Source organism: Oncorhynchus gorbuscha, linkage group LG23, assembly GCF_021184085.1.
Source record: "Oncorhynchus gorbuscha isolate QuinsamMale2020 ecotype Even-year linkage group LG23, OgorEven_v1.0, whole genome shotgun sequence".
NCBI lineage: Eukaryota > Metazoa > Chordata > Actinopteri > Salmoniformes > Salmonidae > Oncorhynchus > Oncorhynchus gorbuscha.
Genome location: NC_060195.1, coordinates 37,264,371 through 37,285,344, shown reverse-complemented (window position 1 = coordinate 37,285,344; position 20,974 = coordinate 37,264,371). Strand labels below are relative to the sequence as shown.

General features: G+C 44.6%; 1 protein-coding gene across 4 annotated transcripts in view; it reads left to right on the top strand.

The window, feature by feature from the left end:
- Positions 1-3,392: 3,392 nt before the first annotated feature.
- LOC124011443 (neuronal acetylcholine receptor subunit alpha-7-like) overlaps positions 3,393-20,974 on the top strand; it is a 73,960-nt gene continuing 56,378 nt past the window's right edge. The window contains exons 1-2 of one of the 4 annotated variants that reach the window (XM_046324837.1): positions 3,393-3,482; positions 3,727-3,879. In XM_046324837.1, the coding sequence (XP_046180793.1) occupies positions 3,810-3,879 (70 nt within the window). In that variant the 5' untranslated portion in view covers positions 3,393-3,482; positions 3,727-3,809. Of the gene's footprint in view, positions 3,880-20,974 lie in introns of all 4 variants that reach the window. The other 3 variants (XM_046324836.1, XM_046324838.1, XM_046324839.1) reach the window with 3 other exon arrangements.

Below are 20,974 nucleotides of genomic sequence, written 5' to 3'. Positions count from 1 at the left end.
AGGGCAGTCTTAATGTGTTATGAGTGATGTGTCCAGACCCTGCTAAAGCCAGGGCAGTCTTTAATGTGTTATGAGTGATGTGTCCAGACCCTGCTAAAGCCAGGGCAGTCTTAATGTGTTATGCCAGTGATGTGTCCAGACCCTGCTAAAGCCAGGGCAGTCTTAATGTGTTATGAGTGATGTGTCCAGACCCTGCTAAAGCCAGGGCAGTCTTAAGTCTTATGTCTATGGACTACACGCCAGTCTAGTGATGAGTGATGTGTCCAGACCCTGCTAAAGCCAGGGCAGTCTACTATGAGTGATGTGTCCAGACCCTGCTAAAGCCAGGGCAGTCTTAATGTGTTATGAGTGATGTGTCCAGACCCTGCTAAAGCCAGGGCAGTCTTAATGTGTTATGAGTGATGTGCACACACACACACTACTGGAGAGTGGACTACACAGTCTACACACAGTCTACACACACACACACACACAGTCTACTGGAGAGTGGACTACACGCTAGTCTACACACACAGTCTACACACACACAGTCACACTACACACACACACTGGAGACACACACACACAGTGGACTACACGCTAGTCTACTGGAGAGTGGACTACACGCTAGTCTACTGGAGAGTGGACTACACGCCAGTCTACTGGAGAGTGGACTACACGCTAGTCTACCAGTGGATACACGCGGATCTACTGAGCTGCTGCTAGTCTACTGTGGTGGACTCGTCTGTCTACTGCTGCCATATCGGATCACGAGCTCACAGTGGTGTCTACTGGTAAAGATCAGGCCACTGAGTCTCTGTCACTCTGGATATCACCTCCAACAGTGTGAGAGAGAGCAGAGACTGGAGAGGGACTACAGAGTCTAGCTGGAGAGTGGACTAAACGCTAGTCTACTGGAGAGGGCTAGTCTACTGGAGAGTGGAGCTAGTCTACTGGAGAGTGGACTACACGCTAGTAGAGAGCAGAGAGGAGAGGGGCGGTAGAGAGTGGCAGAGAGGAGAGGGGCTAGGTAGAGAGCAGACTGGAGAGGGGGCTGGAGGTGGGAGCAGAGTCTACTGGAGAGGGGGCTGGAGAGGTAGGGAGCAGAGAGGAGGGGGTGGACTACACGAGCAGGGAGGAGTGGGCTAGTCTACTGGAGAGTACTACACGCTAGTCTAGAGAGTGTACTACACGCTAGTCTACTGGAGGCGGACTAGAGAGTCAGAGAGTGGACGGGGAGAGTGGCAGAGAGGAGAGGGGCGGGTAGAGACTGGAGAGTGGACTACACGGGAGAGTGGACTACACGCTAGTCTACTGGAGAGTGGACTACACGCAGTCTACTGGAGGAGTGGCGGGTAGTCTACTGGAGAGTGGGGCTGGGTGTACTACACAGAGCAGAGAGTGGGGGGCGGGTCTACTGGAGAGTGGAGCAGAGAGAGTGGACTACACGCTAGTCTACTGGAGAGTGGAGCAGACTGGAGAATGGACTACACGCTAGTCTACTGCATTAAATCCCATTAGTACAGCACATCTCATGTATAAAATATTTAAAAAATTAACATGAGAGGGGGCCATCTCTCAAGCATCCCTCCCTCCCTCATCAGATTATTTTCTCACTCACTGTTTCACTCCCAACCTCCCCTTTCTTTCCAGTAAAACAGTCTCACACACACACACACACACACACACACACACACACACACACACACACACACACACACACACACACACAGACACACGATGCTTGCTGGTGGTCTGGGCCATAGAGAGCTCACAGTGGTGGGTAAAGATCAGGCCACTGCACTCTGGATATCACCTCCAACAGTGGAGGGGCAGAGAGGAGAGGGGCGGGTAGAGAGGAGGGGGCGGGTAGAGAGCAGAGAGGAGGGGGCGGGTAGAGAGCAGAGAGGAGGGGGCGGGTAGAGAGCAGAGAGGAGGGGGCGGGTAGAGAGCAGAGAGGAGGGGGCGGGTAGAGAGCAGAGAGGAGGGGGCGGGTAGAGAGCAGAGAGGAGGGGGGCGGGTAGAGAGCAGAGAGGAGGGGGCGGGATAGAGAGCAGAGAGGAGGGGGGCGGGTAGAGATCGAGGAGGGGGGGGAGGGTGGAGCGAGACAGAAGAGAGAGAGGGGGTATAGAGAAATAGGGAAAAGATTGAAAAGAGATTTTAAAAAATCTCTCTCACCCTTGCAGCTCAGAGTTCAGTAAAGTTCCCCTGTGACAGATCTGTCTACTCTGAGCAGAGTGTGTATTATTGCTTATCTCAAAGTGTGTGTTTGTGAGCATTATGTGTTTACTGCTCTCAGTGAAAGCAAAGTCCCCCAGGAGTATGGAAGGGATTAGGCGTGGGAGGCAGTAGCACATTGGGAACAAATTCTCCTGGTGTCTGGTGTGTTAGTGACGCTGAATGAGGAAACACACACACAAACTCGCACACTCAGACACACTTTGTCTCATCCCAAGCGGTGAAATGACAGAGCAAATTTGGACCTGCAAAATAGTTCTAGATTCAGAGGGCGACATGGACACCTCGGCTGTCCCAGACAGGACAGACACGGCGCAGACAGAGACAGCACCACCAAGCACTGGACAGTTCCTGTCTTGCTCTCCCTCTCCCAACCGCTCGCCTATTGTGTGAAACGCGCATGTCAGTGTGCACAAATCAAACCGTCCTGCTGGGATCAAGACAGCCGAACTGTAAAATAGCAAGAACAAACATGTCAATGTTGCTTTTCTTTAGATCGCTTTTTAAAGTAGTCTACACATGGAAATTCCAGTTTGAGAGAGAGAGAGAAGGCAGCGCAATTGGCACGCTTTATTGCGTAGTGTTTCCCCATCACCCTTTATCGGATTATATTCTCGTTTAAATTATTTATGGAATGGAATAAATAGATCAATTGATTACTGTACAAGCCCGGCCAGGGGGAAAAAATAGCATAAACAGACCTAAATAAAGTTAATTAATACTAGAATGGCAAAAATGCCTTTTGACGGTTCGCACTAAACAATTACTAACGTAGAGGAGTTCCACTTTTTAGCCCATTCATCCATTATACTTTACTGTCTATGACCTATTCACTCCCTTCCTCTGTTTTTGCTAGCCTATAGGTTACAACTCACTCACAAGAACATTGATGGTCATATTTACTGTAAAACGATAAAAACCAGACTCTGACCTCAACACTAAGCCCCTTCTGAATCTATAAACTCTTAGCGGGTCTTCACTGGTTACCACAGCCACAAAGTATATTTATTCAATTTCTCTTCTTAAAATGTGATAAAAAAATAAAAAAATAAACCTTACATTAGCCCTAACCTTAACTACACTGTTAACCGTATGCCTAACCTTAAATGTTGACCATAAAGCGAATGTTCGCGTTTTCATGAATTTTGACGAGCCAATTTTGAGTATATGGCTGTGGTAAATAGTGGAAAGCCCTCTTCGCGGAGACGACGCGAACCCTGTCGCGCGCGTCGAACAGACCAGAGGAGCAGAGAGTCACGGAAAAGGTAAACGAGCGAAGAGGGACATCCTAACGTCAGCCACAAGTTTGGTGTAAGATTCACATGGTCATCATATCATGTTAACCGACAATTCCGACACCGGGTAGTTTGATTTTTGTTATGCGCTAAATGTATTTCATTACAGCAGACTATGATTTGACAATGTATGAGCATGTGTTTTAAGCAGCGTGCACACGCAGATGTTGTTAACTATATCTACCGCACTCACTCTCACCCTTTCCCAACCAAGTGCTCAAATCCGAGTTGAGCGAGCAATTTCAATCTAGCCGCCAGTGAAGACTCGCGGGACGTCGGATTCCTGTGAACACAAGGATGCGGTGCCGCACGTTTTTTGGACCGTGTTCGATTGGGATCTATCTATGGATGGCGGTCCTTTTCAAAGGTATGGCGGGATCCAGGTCCACTTCTCTCTGTTGAACGATGTCGCATGTCTGTTTGGAGTATGTGGCGTCAATGTATGCTATAACCATGGTAGGCTAGTTACTCTGGTTTGAGTTTTGGGTGGGACACTAGCTGATTAAACTCCACTCGAAGTTCATCCGAAACCTCCTTCACCGTGGAGTGGAGTTTAGTCAGCTACGCGGGACACCAAAGCAGGCTCGGTCTAGTTTTTGGTTTTCCAGGTAGTTCTGGGCACAATTTTGTTTTACAATTTGAAAGGAAGGAACGCAGAAGGGGGAAATGTATATGAAAGGAAAGTGGCTTCTTCTTCTTCAATAAAACCTGTTTGCTTTGATTAAAGCAGAAATACAGTTGTGATGCGGTTTGCTTTGGGAAGAGGCTACAGTGTTGTTGCGTTATTATACTTCATAGTGTCTTTTCCTTACTTGTCACAGTGCAGTCTGTTGTTAGGTACAGCAAGATTATGTCATCCATTCTAGATAGTAGGAGTTATGGACGATATAATATCATGCATGTGCAGTCCATCATTTTGGAGTTCATGTAAAATAGTTAAATGTGTGTGCGCACGTTGTGCTTATTCATAGGGATAATGTAATTCGTTATTTTTCACTGCCCCGTTCTCCCTCCCCTCCCCAGTGGTGGATTTACCATTAGGCAGAAGAGGAATAATTAATACAAATAACACTAGTAATATATATTTTGTATAATCATTTCTAATTAATTAAGTGCCCTCCCCATCAGCAGGTTGGTTCAGCAGCAGCAAAATCAGCAGGAAGCTTAAAAGTTGCAAAGGAAACGCTGAGAGAGTTTTTTTTTTTGCCTGGACACTGTGCCCAGGTTAATTAAGACACATTGCTGACAAAAACGGTCCCCCCAAAAAGTAAATTAATCAAAACAGCTGAATAATAATTCATAATAGATCAATTGTTTCTTTCCATACATATATGTAGCCGGTGTGAAATGGCTAGCGAGTTAGCAGTGCACGCTAATAACTGTTCAGTCGGTGACGTCACTCGCTCTGAGACCTTGAAGTAGTTCTTTACCTTGCTCTGCAAGGGCCGAGGCTGTTGTGAAGCGATGGGCAACGATGCTTCGTGCGAGGCAGTTACAGATGTGTTCAGGGGTTCCTGGTTTGAGCCCAGGTTGAGGAGAGGGACAGAATAATTAACTCTGTTACATATATTTCATATCAATATTAATCCAAGTTTTTCTCATAATAGTAGAAACAAGTGTCCTTAATCATCCACAATGGTTAATAATAAAGGACTATTCCACACTAAAGAGTTCACCTGCATTGTTTCACGCGATGTGATTGCATACGTGACTTTCATTGACATTAAGCTGCAGCAACGAGGTGCTTTCAGGACGGGCAGAGAACAAGAAAGAAAGATAATTTCTATGTAAAAATGTTATGTCAATTAAAGCATTTCTTTAGTAAAAAGACAGGTGCTGCTGATAATACTGCCATGGTCATCGAGGCAGAGGACATGTACTGTATGTGTGGCCCATGGCATGTCATACTATTTTTGGCCAGACAGCATCAGATACATGGGCTACATATAGTAATACAGAGGGGCGCTGTTTTGCTCACTCGGATGCTTTCTCCGGTAAGACAGTTTCAGCCACTTGCGAATTGTAGGAACATTGACTGGTGCACAGTGCACTGTTCCCGGATGCTGGAATTATTTTGGATGAACGTGCCAAGGTAACCTACAGTTTGAAGTGATTTGTTTGACAATCATATGAACACATCATGACTGGTTGTGTTCATGACATATTTAAAGGTAATACATTTTTACAGTTAAATTACAAGTGTTTACTATAAATCCATGAAAAGGTTTTGTTGGGGGGGCTCTGCATGGGGCCTCCAAAACACAATAGCTCAGACACACCAGTAGGGTTGCTGTTCACGTAGCAAAAACTGAAGCCGTCAGCAGCTCAGCCTTGTTAAAATACTCCAAACCAGAGGGTTGCAGTAGCGTTGTTTGGCAATGCGCGTCCTTGTGTGTTGCGTATGGTCTAGATTCCAACGTTAGCTAGCTAGCTGCGCTGATGTTGCTATTTTGTAGAAAGCCAGATGGCCACAGCCAGATAACTACCTAGCAAGATGATGAAGAAACAATTGAATTCACTCTCCATAATCCCATACGGTCAGTGCAAGCCCATAGCCAAATGTTTGGCTATGGGCTGGCATAGCTAGCTAGCTAATGACACTGCACTAATTTGGCAGCTGTTTCATGGAAACTAGCTCATATTTAATTATAATGTCAATACTAGCTACAGTGGTTAGCTAGTTTGGAGGAAGTATTTAGTGTTGTGTGCATTGCGTCTGTGCACTTAGCTAGCTACTATCTCATAGCCGACATTGTATATAAAGTGTGACTGTCTTATCCGTGGATGTACTGAGAAAATGTTCCTTTTTGTTGTCTCTTGTTGGCTCCCCCACGTGGAGTTTTGTGCTCTCTGATTGGCTCAAAGTCATATGGTTGGCAACTGACGAGCATTGCGATTCTACAAGTAGAAAACGGTAGGTTCGTCACTACCAGGTCAGCACGCAGCAGGTACCATTTTTGTTTTAGCGAGAGAAGGAACGGCCTCCGACTGGGATAAGTACCTATTACCAGTCTATCGGCAGTGAGATTCTCTGTGTGTTTCATGCACAGGCCTTAGTCCTCCCTTGCCCTTCGATCCCCCTTAACATCCCTGACATCTGAGTCTACCGTATTCACTGTGACGCAGCACTTCACAGGGTTTACAGAGGTTTTTGGCACAGAGGCATCTCTCCAGTGTGTTGCGTGTTACCGTCTCCACGCATTGTTTCAACGTCTCTTTGTGTGTATCAGTACACGGACACTCCCTGTCCTCACCTATCCACTCCACTTACATCACTGGCCAGGGGACCGAGGGAGGGAGAGAGAAAGTGACATTTTGAGTGTGTTTAGACAGTGCTTTGGTCTCAAGCAGACTTGTCCTACCATTGCCATTGTCTGATAGACAGACTGGTCTTTTTAACGGTTTGATTTATAATTGACGCAGACTAGCTTTTTCTAGACTTTACACTCCTTACTCCCACTCGGATCAGGCACTCTTGTGCATGAGGCCATGCAATGCATACAGGCAAGTGTTAGTGATCAAATAATTTACACATGAACTTTCAGTAATGGCTGATCTATGTTAATTTACAATACTTTCTGAAAGTATTCTATGAGATGCATCTGAAGAGTAAGATGAACTGTGGAGCAATGAAGAGATATTACTTTTACCAATGAAATTCTGCTTTTATTGTTTCTCTCTAAACCTCCCTCGAACCTCACTGGATCGATACAATATGTAGAGTTGCATGGCATCTGTCAATAAATGAATCTGTCTCTGATTCCTATGCAACACCTCACTCTTTCCCCTCTTCTCCCTCTCTTTCCCTCACCAGTAACTCCTGAGAGACTGTCTAGCCTATAACTTTCTTTAATCTCTAGTTTATGTCAATTAAACCACTCCTGCCTCATCCTGTGTATTATTGATTGGGTGTTTTTGTGGCTTTAATGAAGTGTGTCTTATGAGCGTAATGATGAGATCTATGTGACTTTAAAGAGGTCCAGCCAGCCTTTTGGTAAGGAATGCAGTGATGATAGACTCGCGCCCTGTCCAGGGGATGTACTTGTACCTCAAGCTGCCTCGCGCTACATAAACAGGCGCTTGTGCAAGGCTACTTACGCTGTGATTGGCATCCATAGGAGGAAGGCTTACAGTACTGCCCAGTAGCAGCATGGTAAAATACAGCAACTGCTTACATGGTATACATGTATGCTATGAGATATATTTTTCTGTTGCCTTTGAGCCAAAGAGGCTAATGAAGTTTTGGATTTACATAACCAGCCTTGTTTTTTTTTATCTGTTTAAGAGGTCAAAGTTTTGAGCCAAAGAGGCTAATGAAGTTTTGGATTTACATAACCAGCCTTGTTTTTTTTTATCTGTTTAAGAGGTCAAAGTTAATGCATATGAATGTATGTGTAGCAGCTGTGATGGGTCTGTTCCACTGTGGCATGACATTGAATTAGATTAGGATTAAAGACTAGGGACCTGAGATGGAGGCTGGGTGGGTGGGTCTGACCACAGGAGTATAGATTGTCAACCACTCACGTCATCTCAGTCCAGCCCCTATACCGTCATTACCATGCTAGTTTACCCTAGCCATACCACATACCCCTAGTTTACCCCCACCATACCCCACCCACACTCTGAGCCCAGTGATGCAGGGTGGGAGAAGGGGTTTCAACAGTAGCAACACTCACACACATGAATTAAGATGAAGAGTCAGCCTTAGAAAGCCACTGATGCTTTTCAACTCCCTCGTGTGAAAATGTGTAATTTCTTGTGGCATTGTTTTTATGTTTGAACTCTCTCTACTGTCCCTCTCCACTCACCCCCCCCTCCCACTCACTTCTCTCTGCCCTCCATCCCTCTGTTTACCCCCCCCCCTCCCTCCCCCTCTCTGTGGGTGGGTTTGGGTGGAAAATAGGTCAGGGAATATGCACAACTATACCTTGATGTAAGAGTGAAGACACAACATCTGTACTAGTTGTATTCCATCTGGAGCCTCCACTACCCAACAGGATACTGACTGGAAAGTAAAACACTGATTGTGTCAGTAAAACACTGAACACAATATTGAAAAATGTGCTTGAAATATTGGAACACTCTTCCTGTGGTCAAATCAATTCTGTGTCACAAATGCCACCCTATTGCCTTTACAAGGCCCATAGGGCTCCGGACAGAAGTAGTGCACTATATAGGGAACAGTCGGAAACATGGCTCACTCGAGAGACTCTAACAGAGTCGGTGCAGCCAGCTGGTTTCTTCACTTATCGCGCAGACAGAAACAAGCATCTTTCTGGTAAGAAGAGGGGCGGGCGGGTATGCCTTATGATTAACGAGACGTGGTGTGATCATAACAACATACAGGAACTCAAGTCCTTCTGTTCACCTGAATTAGAATTCCTCACAATCAAATGTCGACCGCATTATCTACCAAGTGAATTCTCTTCGATTATAATCACAGCCGTATAAATTCCCCCCCAAGCAGACACATCGATGGCCCTGAACTAACTTTATTTGACTCTATGTAAACTGAAACCACATATCCTGAGGCTTGCATTCATTGTAGCTGGGGATTTTAACAAGGATAATCTGAAAAACAGACTCCCTAAATTCTATCAGCATATCGATTGTGCTACCAGGGCTGGTAAAACCCTGGATCATTGTTATTCTAACTTCAGCAACGCATATAAGGCCCTCCCCCGCCTTCCTTTTGGAAAAGCTGACCACGACTCCATTTAGTTGCTTCCAGGCTACAGACAGAGACTAAAACAGGAAGCTCCCACGCTCAGGTCTGTTCAACGCTGGTCCGACCAATCTGATTCCACGCTTCAAGACTGCTTCGATCACGTGGATTGGGATATGTTCCGCATTGCGTCCAACAACAACATTGACGAATACGCTGATTCGGTGAGCGAGTTCATTAGAAAGTGCACCGGAGATGTCATACCCACAGCATTATTATTATTATTATATTTATCATCCAGAAGGCGAGGTCAGTACAGGTGCATCAAAGCAGGGACCGAGAGACTGTAAAACAGCTTCTATCTCAAGGCCATCAGATTGTTAAACAGCCACCACTAACATTGAGTGGCTGCTGCCAACATACTGACTCAACTCCAGCCAATTTAATAATGCAAATTGATGTAAAAAATGTATCACTAGCCACTTTAAACAATGCCACTTAATATAATGGTTACATACCCTACATTACTCATCTCATATGTATATGTATATACTGTACTCTATATCATCTACTGCATCTTGCCATCTTTATGTAATACATGTATCACTTGCCCCTTTAAACTATGCCACTTTATGTTTATATACCCTACATTACTCATCTCATATATATATATATATATATATATATATATATATATATATATATATATATATATATATATATATATATATATATATATATATATATATATATATATATATATACTGTACTCTATACCATCTACCTTATATTGTCTATGCCGTTCTGTACCATCACTCATTCATATATCTGTATGTACATATTCTTTATCCCTTTACACTTGTGTGTATAAGGTAGTAGTTGTGGAATTGTTAGGTTAGATTACTCATTGGTTATTACTGCATTGTCAGAACTAGAAGCACAAGCATTTCACCACACTCGCACTAACATCTGCTAACCATGTGTATGTGACAAATACATTTGATTTGATTTGAATAGGGTGCCACTTTGGACGCATTCTGTCTTCACAATGGGTTTTTGGGGGTATTTTAAAACACTTGTTTAGAGTTGTAGAACAGCGCACATGTACTACTCCAAGCCGTTTAAAAACCTCATCTATCACTGTGACATTATTGCGATATGGGTCCTTTGTTTCTTCACCTTGGGATGGCTTTCTGACAGGCAGTTAAAAGGACACCCGTGAAGGTCTCGGTCGCCATTAGTTACATCCTTTTGTCTGGGTTCTTGTGTGTGTGTGAGAGAGAGAGAAATCCATGTGATTTGCATACCTTACATAGCTGTGACTGTCTTCCCATCACTCTGCATTAATATCGTGTTTCAAGAGACAGAGCAGAGATTCTGGGGAGTGGTCTTCGAAACACACTCTGTTCTGTCCCTTCCAGGGTCTAAACTCTGGCCCTATGTCCCTTACTGTTCTATTTTCTGTTGTTCTTTTTGAGATTTTGGGTGTTTCTCAATATGCGTACGACCGTGCTCCGAGCACGCAAATTGGAGTACGGCAGGGCCAGAGCATAAGTCCAAATCAAAGTATGCGAAAAGGGGCACGGATGCGTACTCTGCTTGTACACATTTCGAAAGGCATGCATCGACGCAAGCCTCAACGAAAAGTATAGACAGAAATATGACACAAACTCGTCAAAAAAACTACGCAAAATTGATTGAAATCAATGACGGCTAGCTCTAGCCTCAGGGAGTCTTGGTGCAGAAGGAGGAACTCTCATTCTTGGCTCCAGCCTGTGCCTTGTGTCTGGAGCTGAATGTGGTGTGCACATCTGAGCGTACCGACACAGTAAAGAGTCTCAGATGGGGCATGATCATTGAGGAGGGAGGGATAGAGGGAGGCTGTCAGTCTTATCAGAGAGAGAGAGTGTGTGTGTGTGTGTGTTTGGATTAGGCGGAGGCGGGGGGGGGGTTGTCTTGTCTCAGCTTCTGTTTGCAGATGCTACCCAGAACAGAGGCCCTTTTCCTGGTTCATGTGCTTCAGGGTAAATCAGCTCACAATGAAGAACACATTAGAACACGGACAACGCTCTTTATACGTCTACTTACAAGGCGTCTACTTCCATCTACTAGATAATGCATTAGGACACTTTTTCTTTAGGCTTTCTCAGCCTACTAGTTCAGAGGCAGTTCTGTTTTAAAGCGAACAAACATTACACACTATTAGGACGGTTAAACTTCTTTATTTGTGGTGGCAGGTAGCCTAGTGGTTAGAGCGTTGGACTAGTAACCAAAAGGTTGCAAGATTGAATCCCCGAGCTGACCAGGTACAAATCTGTCGTTCTGCCCCTGAACAAGGCAGTTAACCCACTGTTCCTAGGCCGTCATTGAAAATAAGAATTTGTTCTTAAAACCTCTCTAGGGTATGTTGGACGCTAGCGTCCCATCCAGTGAAATTACAGAGCGCCAAATACAGAAATCCTCATTATAAAAATTCAGAAAACAAAACATATTTTACATAGGTTTAAAGATGAACTTCTTGTTAATTCAACCACAGTGTCAGACTTATATATTGCTTTTCGGCAAAAGCATACCTAACCCAGAACATACCTAGCCCAGAAAATAGCCCAGTTGACAAATTATTACAAACAGTAACCAGCCAAGCAGAAGCGTTACAAAACTCAGAAATAGAGATAAAATTAATCCCTTACCTTTGATGATCTTCATTTGGTGGCACTCAGAAGACATTAATTTACTCAATAAATGTTCCTTTTGTTCGATAAAGTCGCTTTATATCCCCAAAAAGTTTTGTTTGCGCGTCTTCTTCAGTAATCCACAGGCTCAAACGCAGTCAAAACAGGCAGACAAAAAATCCAAATTGTATCCGTAAAGTTCATAGAAACATGTGAAATGATGTTTATATTCAATCCTCAGGTTGTTTTTAGCCTAAATGATCTATAATATTTCAACCGGACAATAACGTCGTCAAAAAAAAAAGGTAAACAAGAAATGCACTCTCTTGGGATTGCGCATGAGTTGTGTTATACTCACAGACACTGTTCTAACAGTTCTGGAAACTTTAGAATGATTTCTATCCAAATCTACCAGCAGTTATAAGCATATCATATCTTCTGGGCCCGAGTAGCAGGCGGTTTAATTTGGGCATGCTTTTCATCCAAAATTCCGAATGCTGCCCTACCCTAGAGAGGTTAACTGACTAGCCTAGTTAAATAAAGGTAAAATAAATAAACAGAGAATCAGTCAGGTGTCAGGACAGCAGAAACAAAAAAAGCTCATATTAATGGGGAATGAAAGATGGAGAGAGGGAGTGGAAGGAGTGAGAGAGAATGGCAGACAGAGAGAGATGGCTATCAATTTATGTCATTCTGTCAGTGTGTCCCCCCCACTTTCACACACAGAAGTGGTAAGGTAAGCTTCATATCCATATTACCATTAAGGTGTTCGTTAGCGGTAGGGTAACGTGTAGAGGACTGCTGTAACCATTGTGGGATTGGGCTGAGAGAGAGAGAGAGAGAGAGAGAGAGAGAGAGAGAGAGAGAGAGAGAGAGAGAGAGAGAGAGAGAGAGAGAGAGAGAGAGAGAGAGAGAGAGAGAGAGAGAGAGAGAGAGAGAGAGAGAGAGAGAGAGAGAGAGAGAGAGAGAGAGAGAGAGAGAGAGAGAGAGAGAGAGAGAGAGAGAGAGAGAGAGAGAGAGAGAGAGAGAGAGAGAGAGAGAGAGAGAGAGAGAGAGAGATTTTATATCAAAGAGGTGTGGTGAGAGACGTCAGCACGAGAACTGTTTGTCGGAGCTTCATGAAATGAGTTTCCATGGCCTAGCAGCCGCACACAAGCCTAAGATCAATGCACAATTTCAAGCTTTGGCTGGAGTGGAAAAGCTTGCCACCATTGGACTCTGGAGCAGTGGAAACGTGTTCTCTGGAGTGATGAATCACACTTCACCATCTGGCAGTCCGACAGACAAATCTGGGTTTGGCGGATGCAAGGAGAACACTACCTGCCCCAATGTATAGTACCAACTGTAAAGTTTGGTGGATGAATAATGGTCTGGGCTGTTTTTCATGGTTCGGGCTAGGTCCCTTAGTTCCAGTGAAGGGAAATATTAACACTACAGCATAAAATTACATTCTAGAGGCACACATGTAAATATTGAGTTTCACCACTTCGAGGTATTTCTCTCTTTCACACTCACCTACAGTATCGCTAATGAATCTCTCCTTTTACATCTTTCTCACACTTTCAGTATGGGACTGCTCATTTCCCCTCTCACAGGGCCCTGCCTTTTTTCCTAACCAATCAGAAAAAAAATCATGTAATTTCTTTACTCGATATCCATCTATTTACAACGTCCACCTGTCAGTCCACTTTCAATCAATTGATAAGTGTTTGTATAACACATTTCCTATGGTATTTGATATTATATATTTGTGATATTTTGACTCTCGCTATATTTTATATTTGATTTTATTATTGACATTTCTAAAGTGTTGTTGGGACATTAGCTCTAGGATAATGTCATTCAATGGGCTATTGTCATCATCACCCTGGGAAATCTGGGTTTGTTTTCACTTGTAGAGAAGAGGATTCAAAACAAAGAGTTGGATTTAGCTAACGGTAGAAGCTCAGCTACAGCCGATGCCAGCACCAAGAGGACAGATTGTAAATTGTAATTACTTCGCCACTATGGCCTATTTATTGCCTTACCTCCCTACTCTTACCTCGTTTGCACACACTTTATATAGATTTTTCTATTGTGTTATTGACTGTACGTTTGTTTATTACACGTGTAACTCTGTCGTTTGTGTCACACTGCTTTGCTTTGTCTTGGCCAGGTCACAGTTGTAAATTAGAACTTCTTGTCAACTGGCCTACCTGGTTAAATAAAGGTGAAATAATGAATTTCTTTGAAAATAAAAAAATAAAAGATGACAAAGACAGTGGCTCGCTAGCTGAGAAAGTTATTTACTCTCATTGATTGAGACAGGTGGCTGTCATCATGCCCAGTGCTTAATTTGTAAATCGGGAGATCCTGGAACACCATGGTGAGCGCTAGAGGGGTTATCCGGGGGAGCTCTGAGGTACCGGAACACATTGAGAGAAAAAGTGTCAAACACAACGTAACAGCCAAGTTGCCTAATATTTATGGTGGTGAAACGGACAGCGCTCTCCAAGGTGCTAATTAATTTAAAGAATTTCAGACATCACTGCAGTATGCCCACAAACTTGAGAATATCTGCGGGGCTTTACACAAGTCTGAATTTCTTATAGCCTCACTTTCTAGATATCAACGTACAGCAACATTTTTAGACGACACTGCAGAACACCCTCCATATGCACACATACTCAGCTGTGGGGCTCACCAGACCCGGATTTCATATCATTTTCAAGACATCAATGTAGCAGTAGAACAATATCTGAATAGAACTTCAAATGTAGGCAACAGCAGAACACACATATGAGAATATTTAGGCCTCCTGCCTATGTGATAATGTGAAGCATATATTCAGATTACAAACTTGGGTCTGTGCTGTGAAGGTAAAGTAACAGAAAATGTCCTACCTTCGTTTTCAAAACCTCCCACAATGACTCTCCCCATGTCAAGTCCTTTTAACTCCTGAGAGTCAACTTCAAATTAAAATCACATTTTATTTCTCACATACACATGGTTAGCAGATGTTAATGTTAGTGTAGCGAAATGCTTGTGCTTCTAGTTCCGACAGTGCAGTAATATCTAACAATAATATCTAACAAGTAATCTAACAATTCCCCAACAACTACAGTTGAAGTCGGAAGTTTACATACACTTAGGTTGGAGTCATTAAAACTCATTTTTCAACCACTCCACAAATTTCTTGTTAACAAACTATAGTTTTGGCAAGTCAGGTAGGACATATTCTGTGTGCATGACACAAGTCATTTTTCCAACAGTTGTTTACAAACATTATTTCACTTATAATTCACTATATCACAATTCCAGTGGGTTAGAAGTTTACATGCACTAAGTTGACAGTGCCTTTAACTTTTTTGGGATAAGGGGCAGCATTTTCACTTTTGGATGAATAGCGTGCCAAGAGTGGACTGCCTCCTACTCTGTCCCAGATGCTAATATATGCATATAATTAGTAGTATTGGATAGAAAACACTCAGCAGTTTCTAAAACGGTTTGAATGATGTCTGTGTGTATAACAGAACTCATATGGCAGGCGAAAACCTGAGAAAAATCCAACAAGGAAGTGGGACATCTGAGGTTTGTAGTTTTTCAAAGCTTGGCCTACCGAATACACATTGAGATATGGATAAAGTTGCACTTCCTACGGCTTCCACTAGATGTCAACGGTATTTCGAAACTTGAATGAGGATTATACTATAAAGGAGGGGCTAATGAGACCTCTTTGAGTCAGTGGTCTGGCAGAGTGCCTTGGTCTCATGACGCGCGATCCCGACAGAGTTACCTCTCGTTCCAGTGCTTTTCTGAAGACAAAGGAATTCTCTGGTTGGAACATTATTGATGTTTTATGTTAAACACATCCTAAAGATTGATTCCATACATCATTTGACTTGTTTTTAAAGCACCCTAATGGAAATTTTTGAGTTTTTGTCTGGATGAAGTGCCTGTTCCTCATGAAGATGGATTACTGCGCTGAACACGCTAACAAGTGGCTATTTGGACATAAATGATGGAACTTTATGGAACAAATCAGTCATTTATTGTCAAACTGGGATTCCTGGGATGAAGATCATCAAAGGTAAGTGAATATTTATGGTGTTGTTTCTAACTTTTTGGATTCCAAAATGGCGGATATTCCTCTGGCTGTTTTGGGTTCTGAGCGTCGTTCTCAGATTATGCTTTTTCCGTAAAGTTCTGTTGAAATTTGACACAGTGGTTGCATTAATTAAGGAGAAGTCGATCTTTAATTCTGTGAATAACACTTGTATCTGTTGTCAATGTTTATTATGAGTATTATCAAACAAAACATACATGTATTGTGTAACATGATGTCCAATGTGTCATCTGATGAAGATCATCAAAGGTTAGTGATTCATTTGATCTATATTTCTGCTTTTTGTGACTCTTATCTTTGGCTGGAAAAATGGCTGTGTTTTTTCAACTTGGCTATGACATAACATAATCATATGTTATGCTTTAGCTGTAAATCATTTTTGAAATCAGACACGATGGGTAGATTAACAAGATGTTTTGGACTTGCTGTATTGGACTTATTTATGTGTGAAAGTTACATATTTATAAAAAATATTTTTGAATTTTGCACGCTGCCTTTTCAGCGGAATGTTGTCGGGAGGGGTTCCGCTGCGCTAGAAAGGTTAAACAGCTTGTAAAATTCCAAAATATTATGTCATGGCTTTAGAAGCTTCTGATAGGCTAATTGACATAATTTGAGTCAATTGGAGGTGTACATGTGGATGTATTTCAAGGCCTACCTTCAAACTCCGTGCCTCTTTGCAGGACATCATGGGAAAATCAAAATAAATCAGCGAAGACCTCAGAATAAAAATTGTAGACTTCCACAAGTCTGGTTCATCCTTGGGAGCAATTTCCAAACGCCTGAAGGTACCACATTTACATTTAAGTTATTTAGCAGACGCTCTTATCCAGAGCGACTTACAAATTGGTGCATTCACCTTATGACATCCAGTGGAACAGCCACTTTACAATAGTGCATCTAAATATTTTAAGGGGGGGGGGTGAGAAGGATTACTTTATCCTATCCTAGGTATTCCTTAAAGAGGTGGGGTTTCAGGTGTCTCCGGAAGGTGGTGATTGACTCCGCTGTCCTGGCGTCGTGAGGGAGTTTGTTCCACCATTGGGGAGCCAGAGCAGCGAACAGTTTTGACTGGGCTGAGCGGGAACTGTACTTCCTCAGTGGTAGGGAGGCGAGCAGGCCAGAGGTGGATGAACGCAGTGCCCTTATTTGGGTGTAGGGCCTGATCAGAGCCTGGAGGTACTGAGGTGCCGTTCCCCTCACAGCTCCGTAGGCAAGCACCATGGTCTTGTAGCGGATGCGAGCTTCAACTGGAAGCCAGTGGAGAGAGCGGAGGAGCGGGGTGACGTGAGAGAACTTGGGAAGGTTGAACACTAGACGGGCTGCGGCGTTCTGGATGAGTTGTAGGGGTTTAATGGCACAGGCAGGGAGCCCAGCCAACAGCGAGTTGCAATAATCCAGACGGGAGATGACAAGTGCCTGGATTAGGACCTGCGCCGCTTCCTGTGTGAGGCAGGGTCGTACTCTGCGGATGTTGTAGAGCATGAACCTACAGGAACGGGCCACCGCCTTGATGTTAGTTGAGAACGACAGGGTGTTGTCCAGGATCACGCCAAGGTTCTTAGCGCTCTGGGAGGAGGACACAATGGAGTTGTCAACCGTGATGGCGAGATCATGGAACGGGCAGTCCTTCCCCGGGAGGAAGAGCAGCTCCGTCTTGCCGAAGTTCAGCTTGAGGTGGTGATCCGTCATCCACACTGATATGTCTGCCAGACATGCAGAGATGCGATTTGCCACCTGGTCACCAGAAGGGGGAAAGGAGAAGATTAATTGTGTGTCGTCTGCATAGCAATGATAGGAGAGACCATGTGAGGTTATGACAGAGCCAAGTGACTTGGTGTATAGCGAGAATAGGAGAGGGCCTAGAACAGAGCCCTGGGGGACACCAGTGGTGAGAGCGCGTGGTGAGGAGACAGATTCTCGCCACGCCACCTGGTAGGAGCGACCTGTCAGGTAGGACGCAATCCAAGCGTGGGCCGCGCCGGAGATGCCCAACTCGGAGAGGGTGGAGAGGAGGATCTGATGGTTCACAGTATCGAAGGCAGCCGATAGGTCTAGAAGGATGAGAGCAGAGGAGAGAGAGTTAGCTTTAGCGGTGCGGAGCGCCTCCGTGATACAGAGAAGAGCAGTCTCAGTTGAATGACTAGTCTTGAAACCTGACTGATTTGGATCAAGAAGGTCATTCTGAGAGAGATAGCGGGAGAGCTGACCAAGGACGGCACGTTCAAGAGTTTTGGAGAGAAAAGAAAGAAGGGATACTGGTCTGTAGTTGTTGACATCGGAGGGATCGAGTGTAGGTTTTTTCAGAAGGGGTGCAACTCTCGCTCTCTTGAAGACGGAAGGGACGTAGCCAGCGGTCAGGGATAAGTTGATGAGCGAGGTGAGGTAAGGGAGAAGGTCTCCGGAAATGGTCTGGAGAAGAGAGGAGGGGATATGGTCGAGCGGGCAGGTTGTTGGGCGGCCGGCCGTCACAAGACGCGAGATTTCATCTGGAGAGAGAGGGGAGAAAGAGGTCAGAGCACAGGGTAGGGCAGTGTGAGCAGAACCAGCGGTGTCGTTTGACTTAGCAAATGAGGATCGGATGTCGTCGACCTTCTTTTCAAAATGGTTGACGAAGTCATCTGCAGAGAGGGAGGAGGGGGGGGGAGGAGGATTCAGGAGGGAGGAGAAGGTGGCAAAGAGCTTCCTAGGGTTAGAGGCAGATGCTTGGAATTTAGAGTGGTAGAAAGTGGCTTTAGCAGCAGAGACAGAGGAGGAAAATGTAGAGAGGAGGGAGTGAAAGGATGCCAGGTCCGCAGGGAGGCGAGTTTTCCTCCATTTCCGCTCGGCTGCCCGGAGCCCTGTTCTGTGAGCTCGCAATGAGTCGTCAAGCCACGGAGCGGGAGGGAGGACCGAGCCGGCCTGGAAGATAGGGGACATAGAGAGTCAAAGGATACAGAAAGGGAGGAGAGGAGGGTTGAGGAGGCAGAATCAGGAGATAGGTTGGAGAAGGTTTGAGCAGAGGGAAGAGATGATAGGATGGAAGAGGAGAGAGTAGCGGGGGAGAGAGAGCGAAGGTTGGGACAGCGCGATACCATCCGAGTAGGGGCAGTGTGGGAAGTGTTGGATGAGAGCGAGAGGGAAAAGGATACAAGGTAGTGGTCAGAGACTTGGAGGGGAGTTGCAATGAGGTTAGTGGAAAAACAGCATCTAGTAAAGATGAGGTCGAGCGTATTGCCTGCCTTGTGAGTAGGGGGGGAAGGTGAGAGGGTGAGGTCAAAAGAGGAGAGGAGTGGAAAGAAGGAGGCAGAGAGGAATGAGTCAAAGGTAGACGTGGGGAGGTTAAAGTCGCCCAGAACTGTGAGAGGTGAGCCGTCCTCAGGAAAGGAGCTTATCAAGGCATCAAGCTCATTGATGAACTCTCCGAGGGGACCTGGAGGGCGATAAATGATAAGGATGTTAAGCTTGAAAGGGCTGGTAACTGTGACAGCATGAAATTCAAAGGAGGCGATAGACAGATGGGTAAGGGGAGAAAGAGAGAATGACCACTTGGGAGAGATAAGGATCCCGATGCCACCACCCCGCTGACCAGAAGCTCTCGGGGTGTGCGAGAACACGTGGGCGGACGAAGAGAGAGCAGTAGGAGTAGCAGTGTTATCTGTGGTGATCCATGTTTCTGTCAGTGCCAAGAAGTCGAGGGACTGGAGGGAGGCATAGGCTGAGATGAACTCTGCCTTGTTGGCTGCAGATCGGCAGTTCCAGAGGCTACCGGAGACCTGGAACTCCACGTGGGTCGTGCGCGCTGGGACCACCAGATTAGGGTGGCAGCGGCCACGCGGTGTGGAGCGTTTGTATGGTCTGTGCAGAGAGAACAGGGATAGACAGACACATAGTTGACAGGCTACAGAAGAGGCTACGCTAATGCAAGGAGATTGGAATGACAAGTGGACTACACGTCTCAAATGTTCAGAAAGTTAAGCTTACGTAGCAAGAATCTTATTGACTAAAATGATTAAAATGATACAGTACTGCTGAAGTAGGCTAGCTGGCAGTGGCTGCGTTGTTGACTTTGTAGGCTAGCTGGCAGTGGCTGCGTTGTTGACACTACACTAATCAAGTCGTTCCGTTGAGTGTAATAGTTTCTACAGTGCTGCTATTCGGGGCTAGCTGGCTAGCTAGCAGTGTTGATTACGTTACGTTGCGTTAAAAGAACGACAATAGCTGGCTAGCTAACCTAGAAAATCGCTCTAGACTACACAATTATCTTTGATACACAGACGGCTATGTAGCTAGCTATGTAGCTAGCTACGATTAAACAAATCAAACCGTTGTGCTGTAATGAAATGAAATGAAAAATGTGATACTACCTGTGGAGCGAAGCGGAATGCGACCGGGTTGTTGAGTGCGGAAGTTCTATTCAGTAGACGTTGGCTAGCTGTTGGCTAGCTAGCAGTGTCTCCTACGTTAAGGACGACAAATAGCTGGCTAGCTAACCTCGGTAAATTAAGATAATCACTCTAAGACTACACGCTCTAAACTACACAATTATCTTGGATACGAAGACAGCAAAGACAACTATGTAGCTAGCTAACACTACACTAATCAAGTCGTTCAGTTGAGTATAATAGTTTCTACAGTGCTGCTATTCGGTAGACGGTGGACGTATGCTAGCTGGCTAGCTGCTGGGCAGATAGCAGTGTAGACTACGTTAGGACGACGAAATACGAAGTTGCAATAGAAGTGCTGACTGTTTCACTTTGTTGTCCTCTTTCTTTTCCTTTTTCTTCTGTCCTTTTGTCCTTATTTTGTCTTCCTTTCTTCTGTTAACTAGATATTTTTTGTTGTTATTCTTTGTAAGCTAGCTAGCTTCTTCCAGGAGAGTCCCTAGCAACTGCTACCACGTTCATCTGTACAAACAATAGTACACAAGTATAAACACCATGGGACCACGCAGCCATCATACTGCTCAGGAAGGAGATGTGTTCTGTCTCCTAGAGATGGACGTACTTTGGTGCGAAAAGTGCAAATCAATCCCAAATCA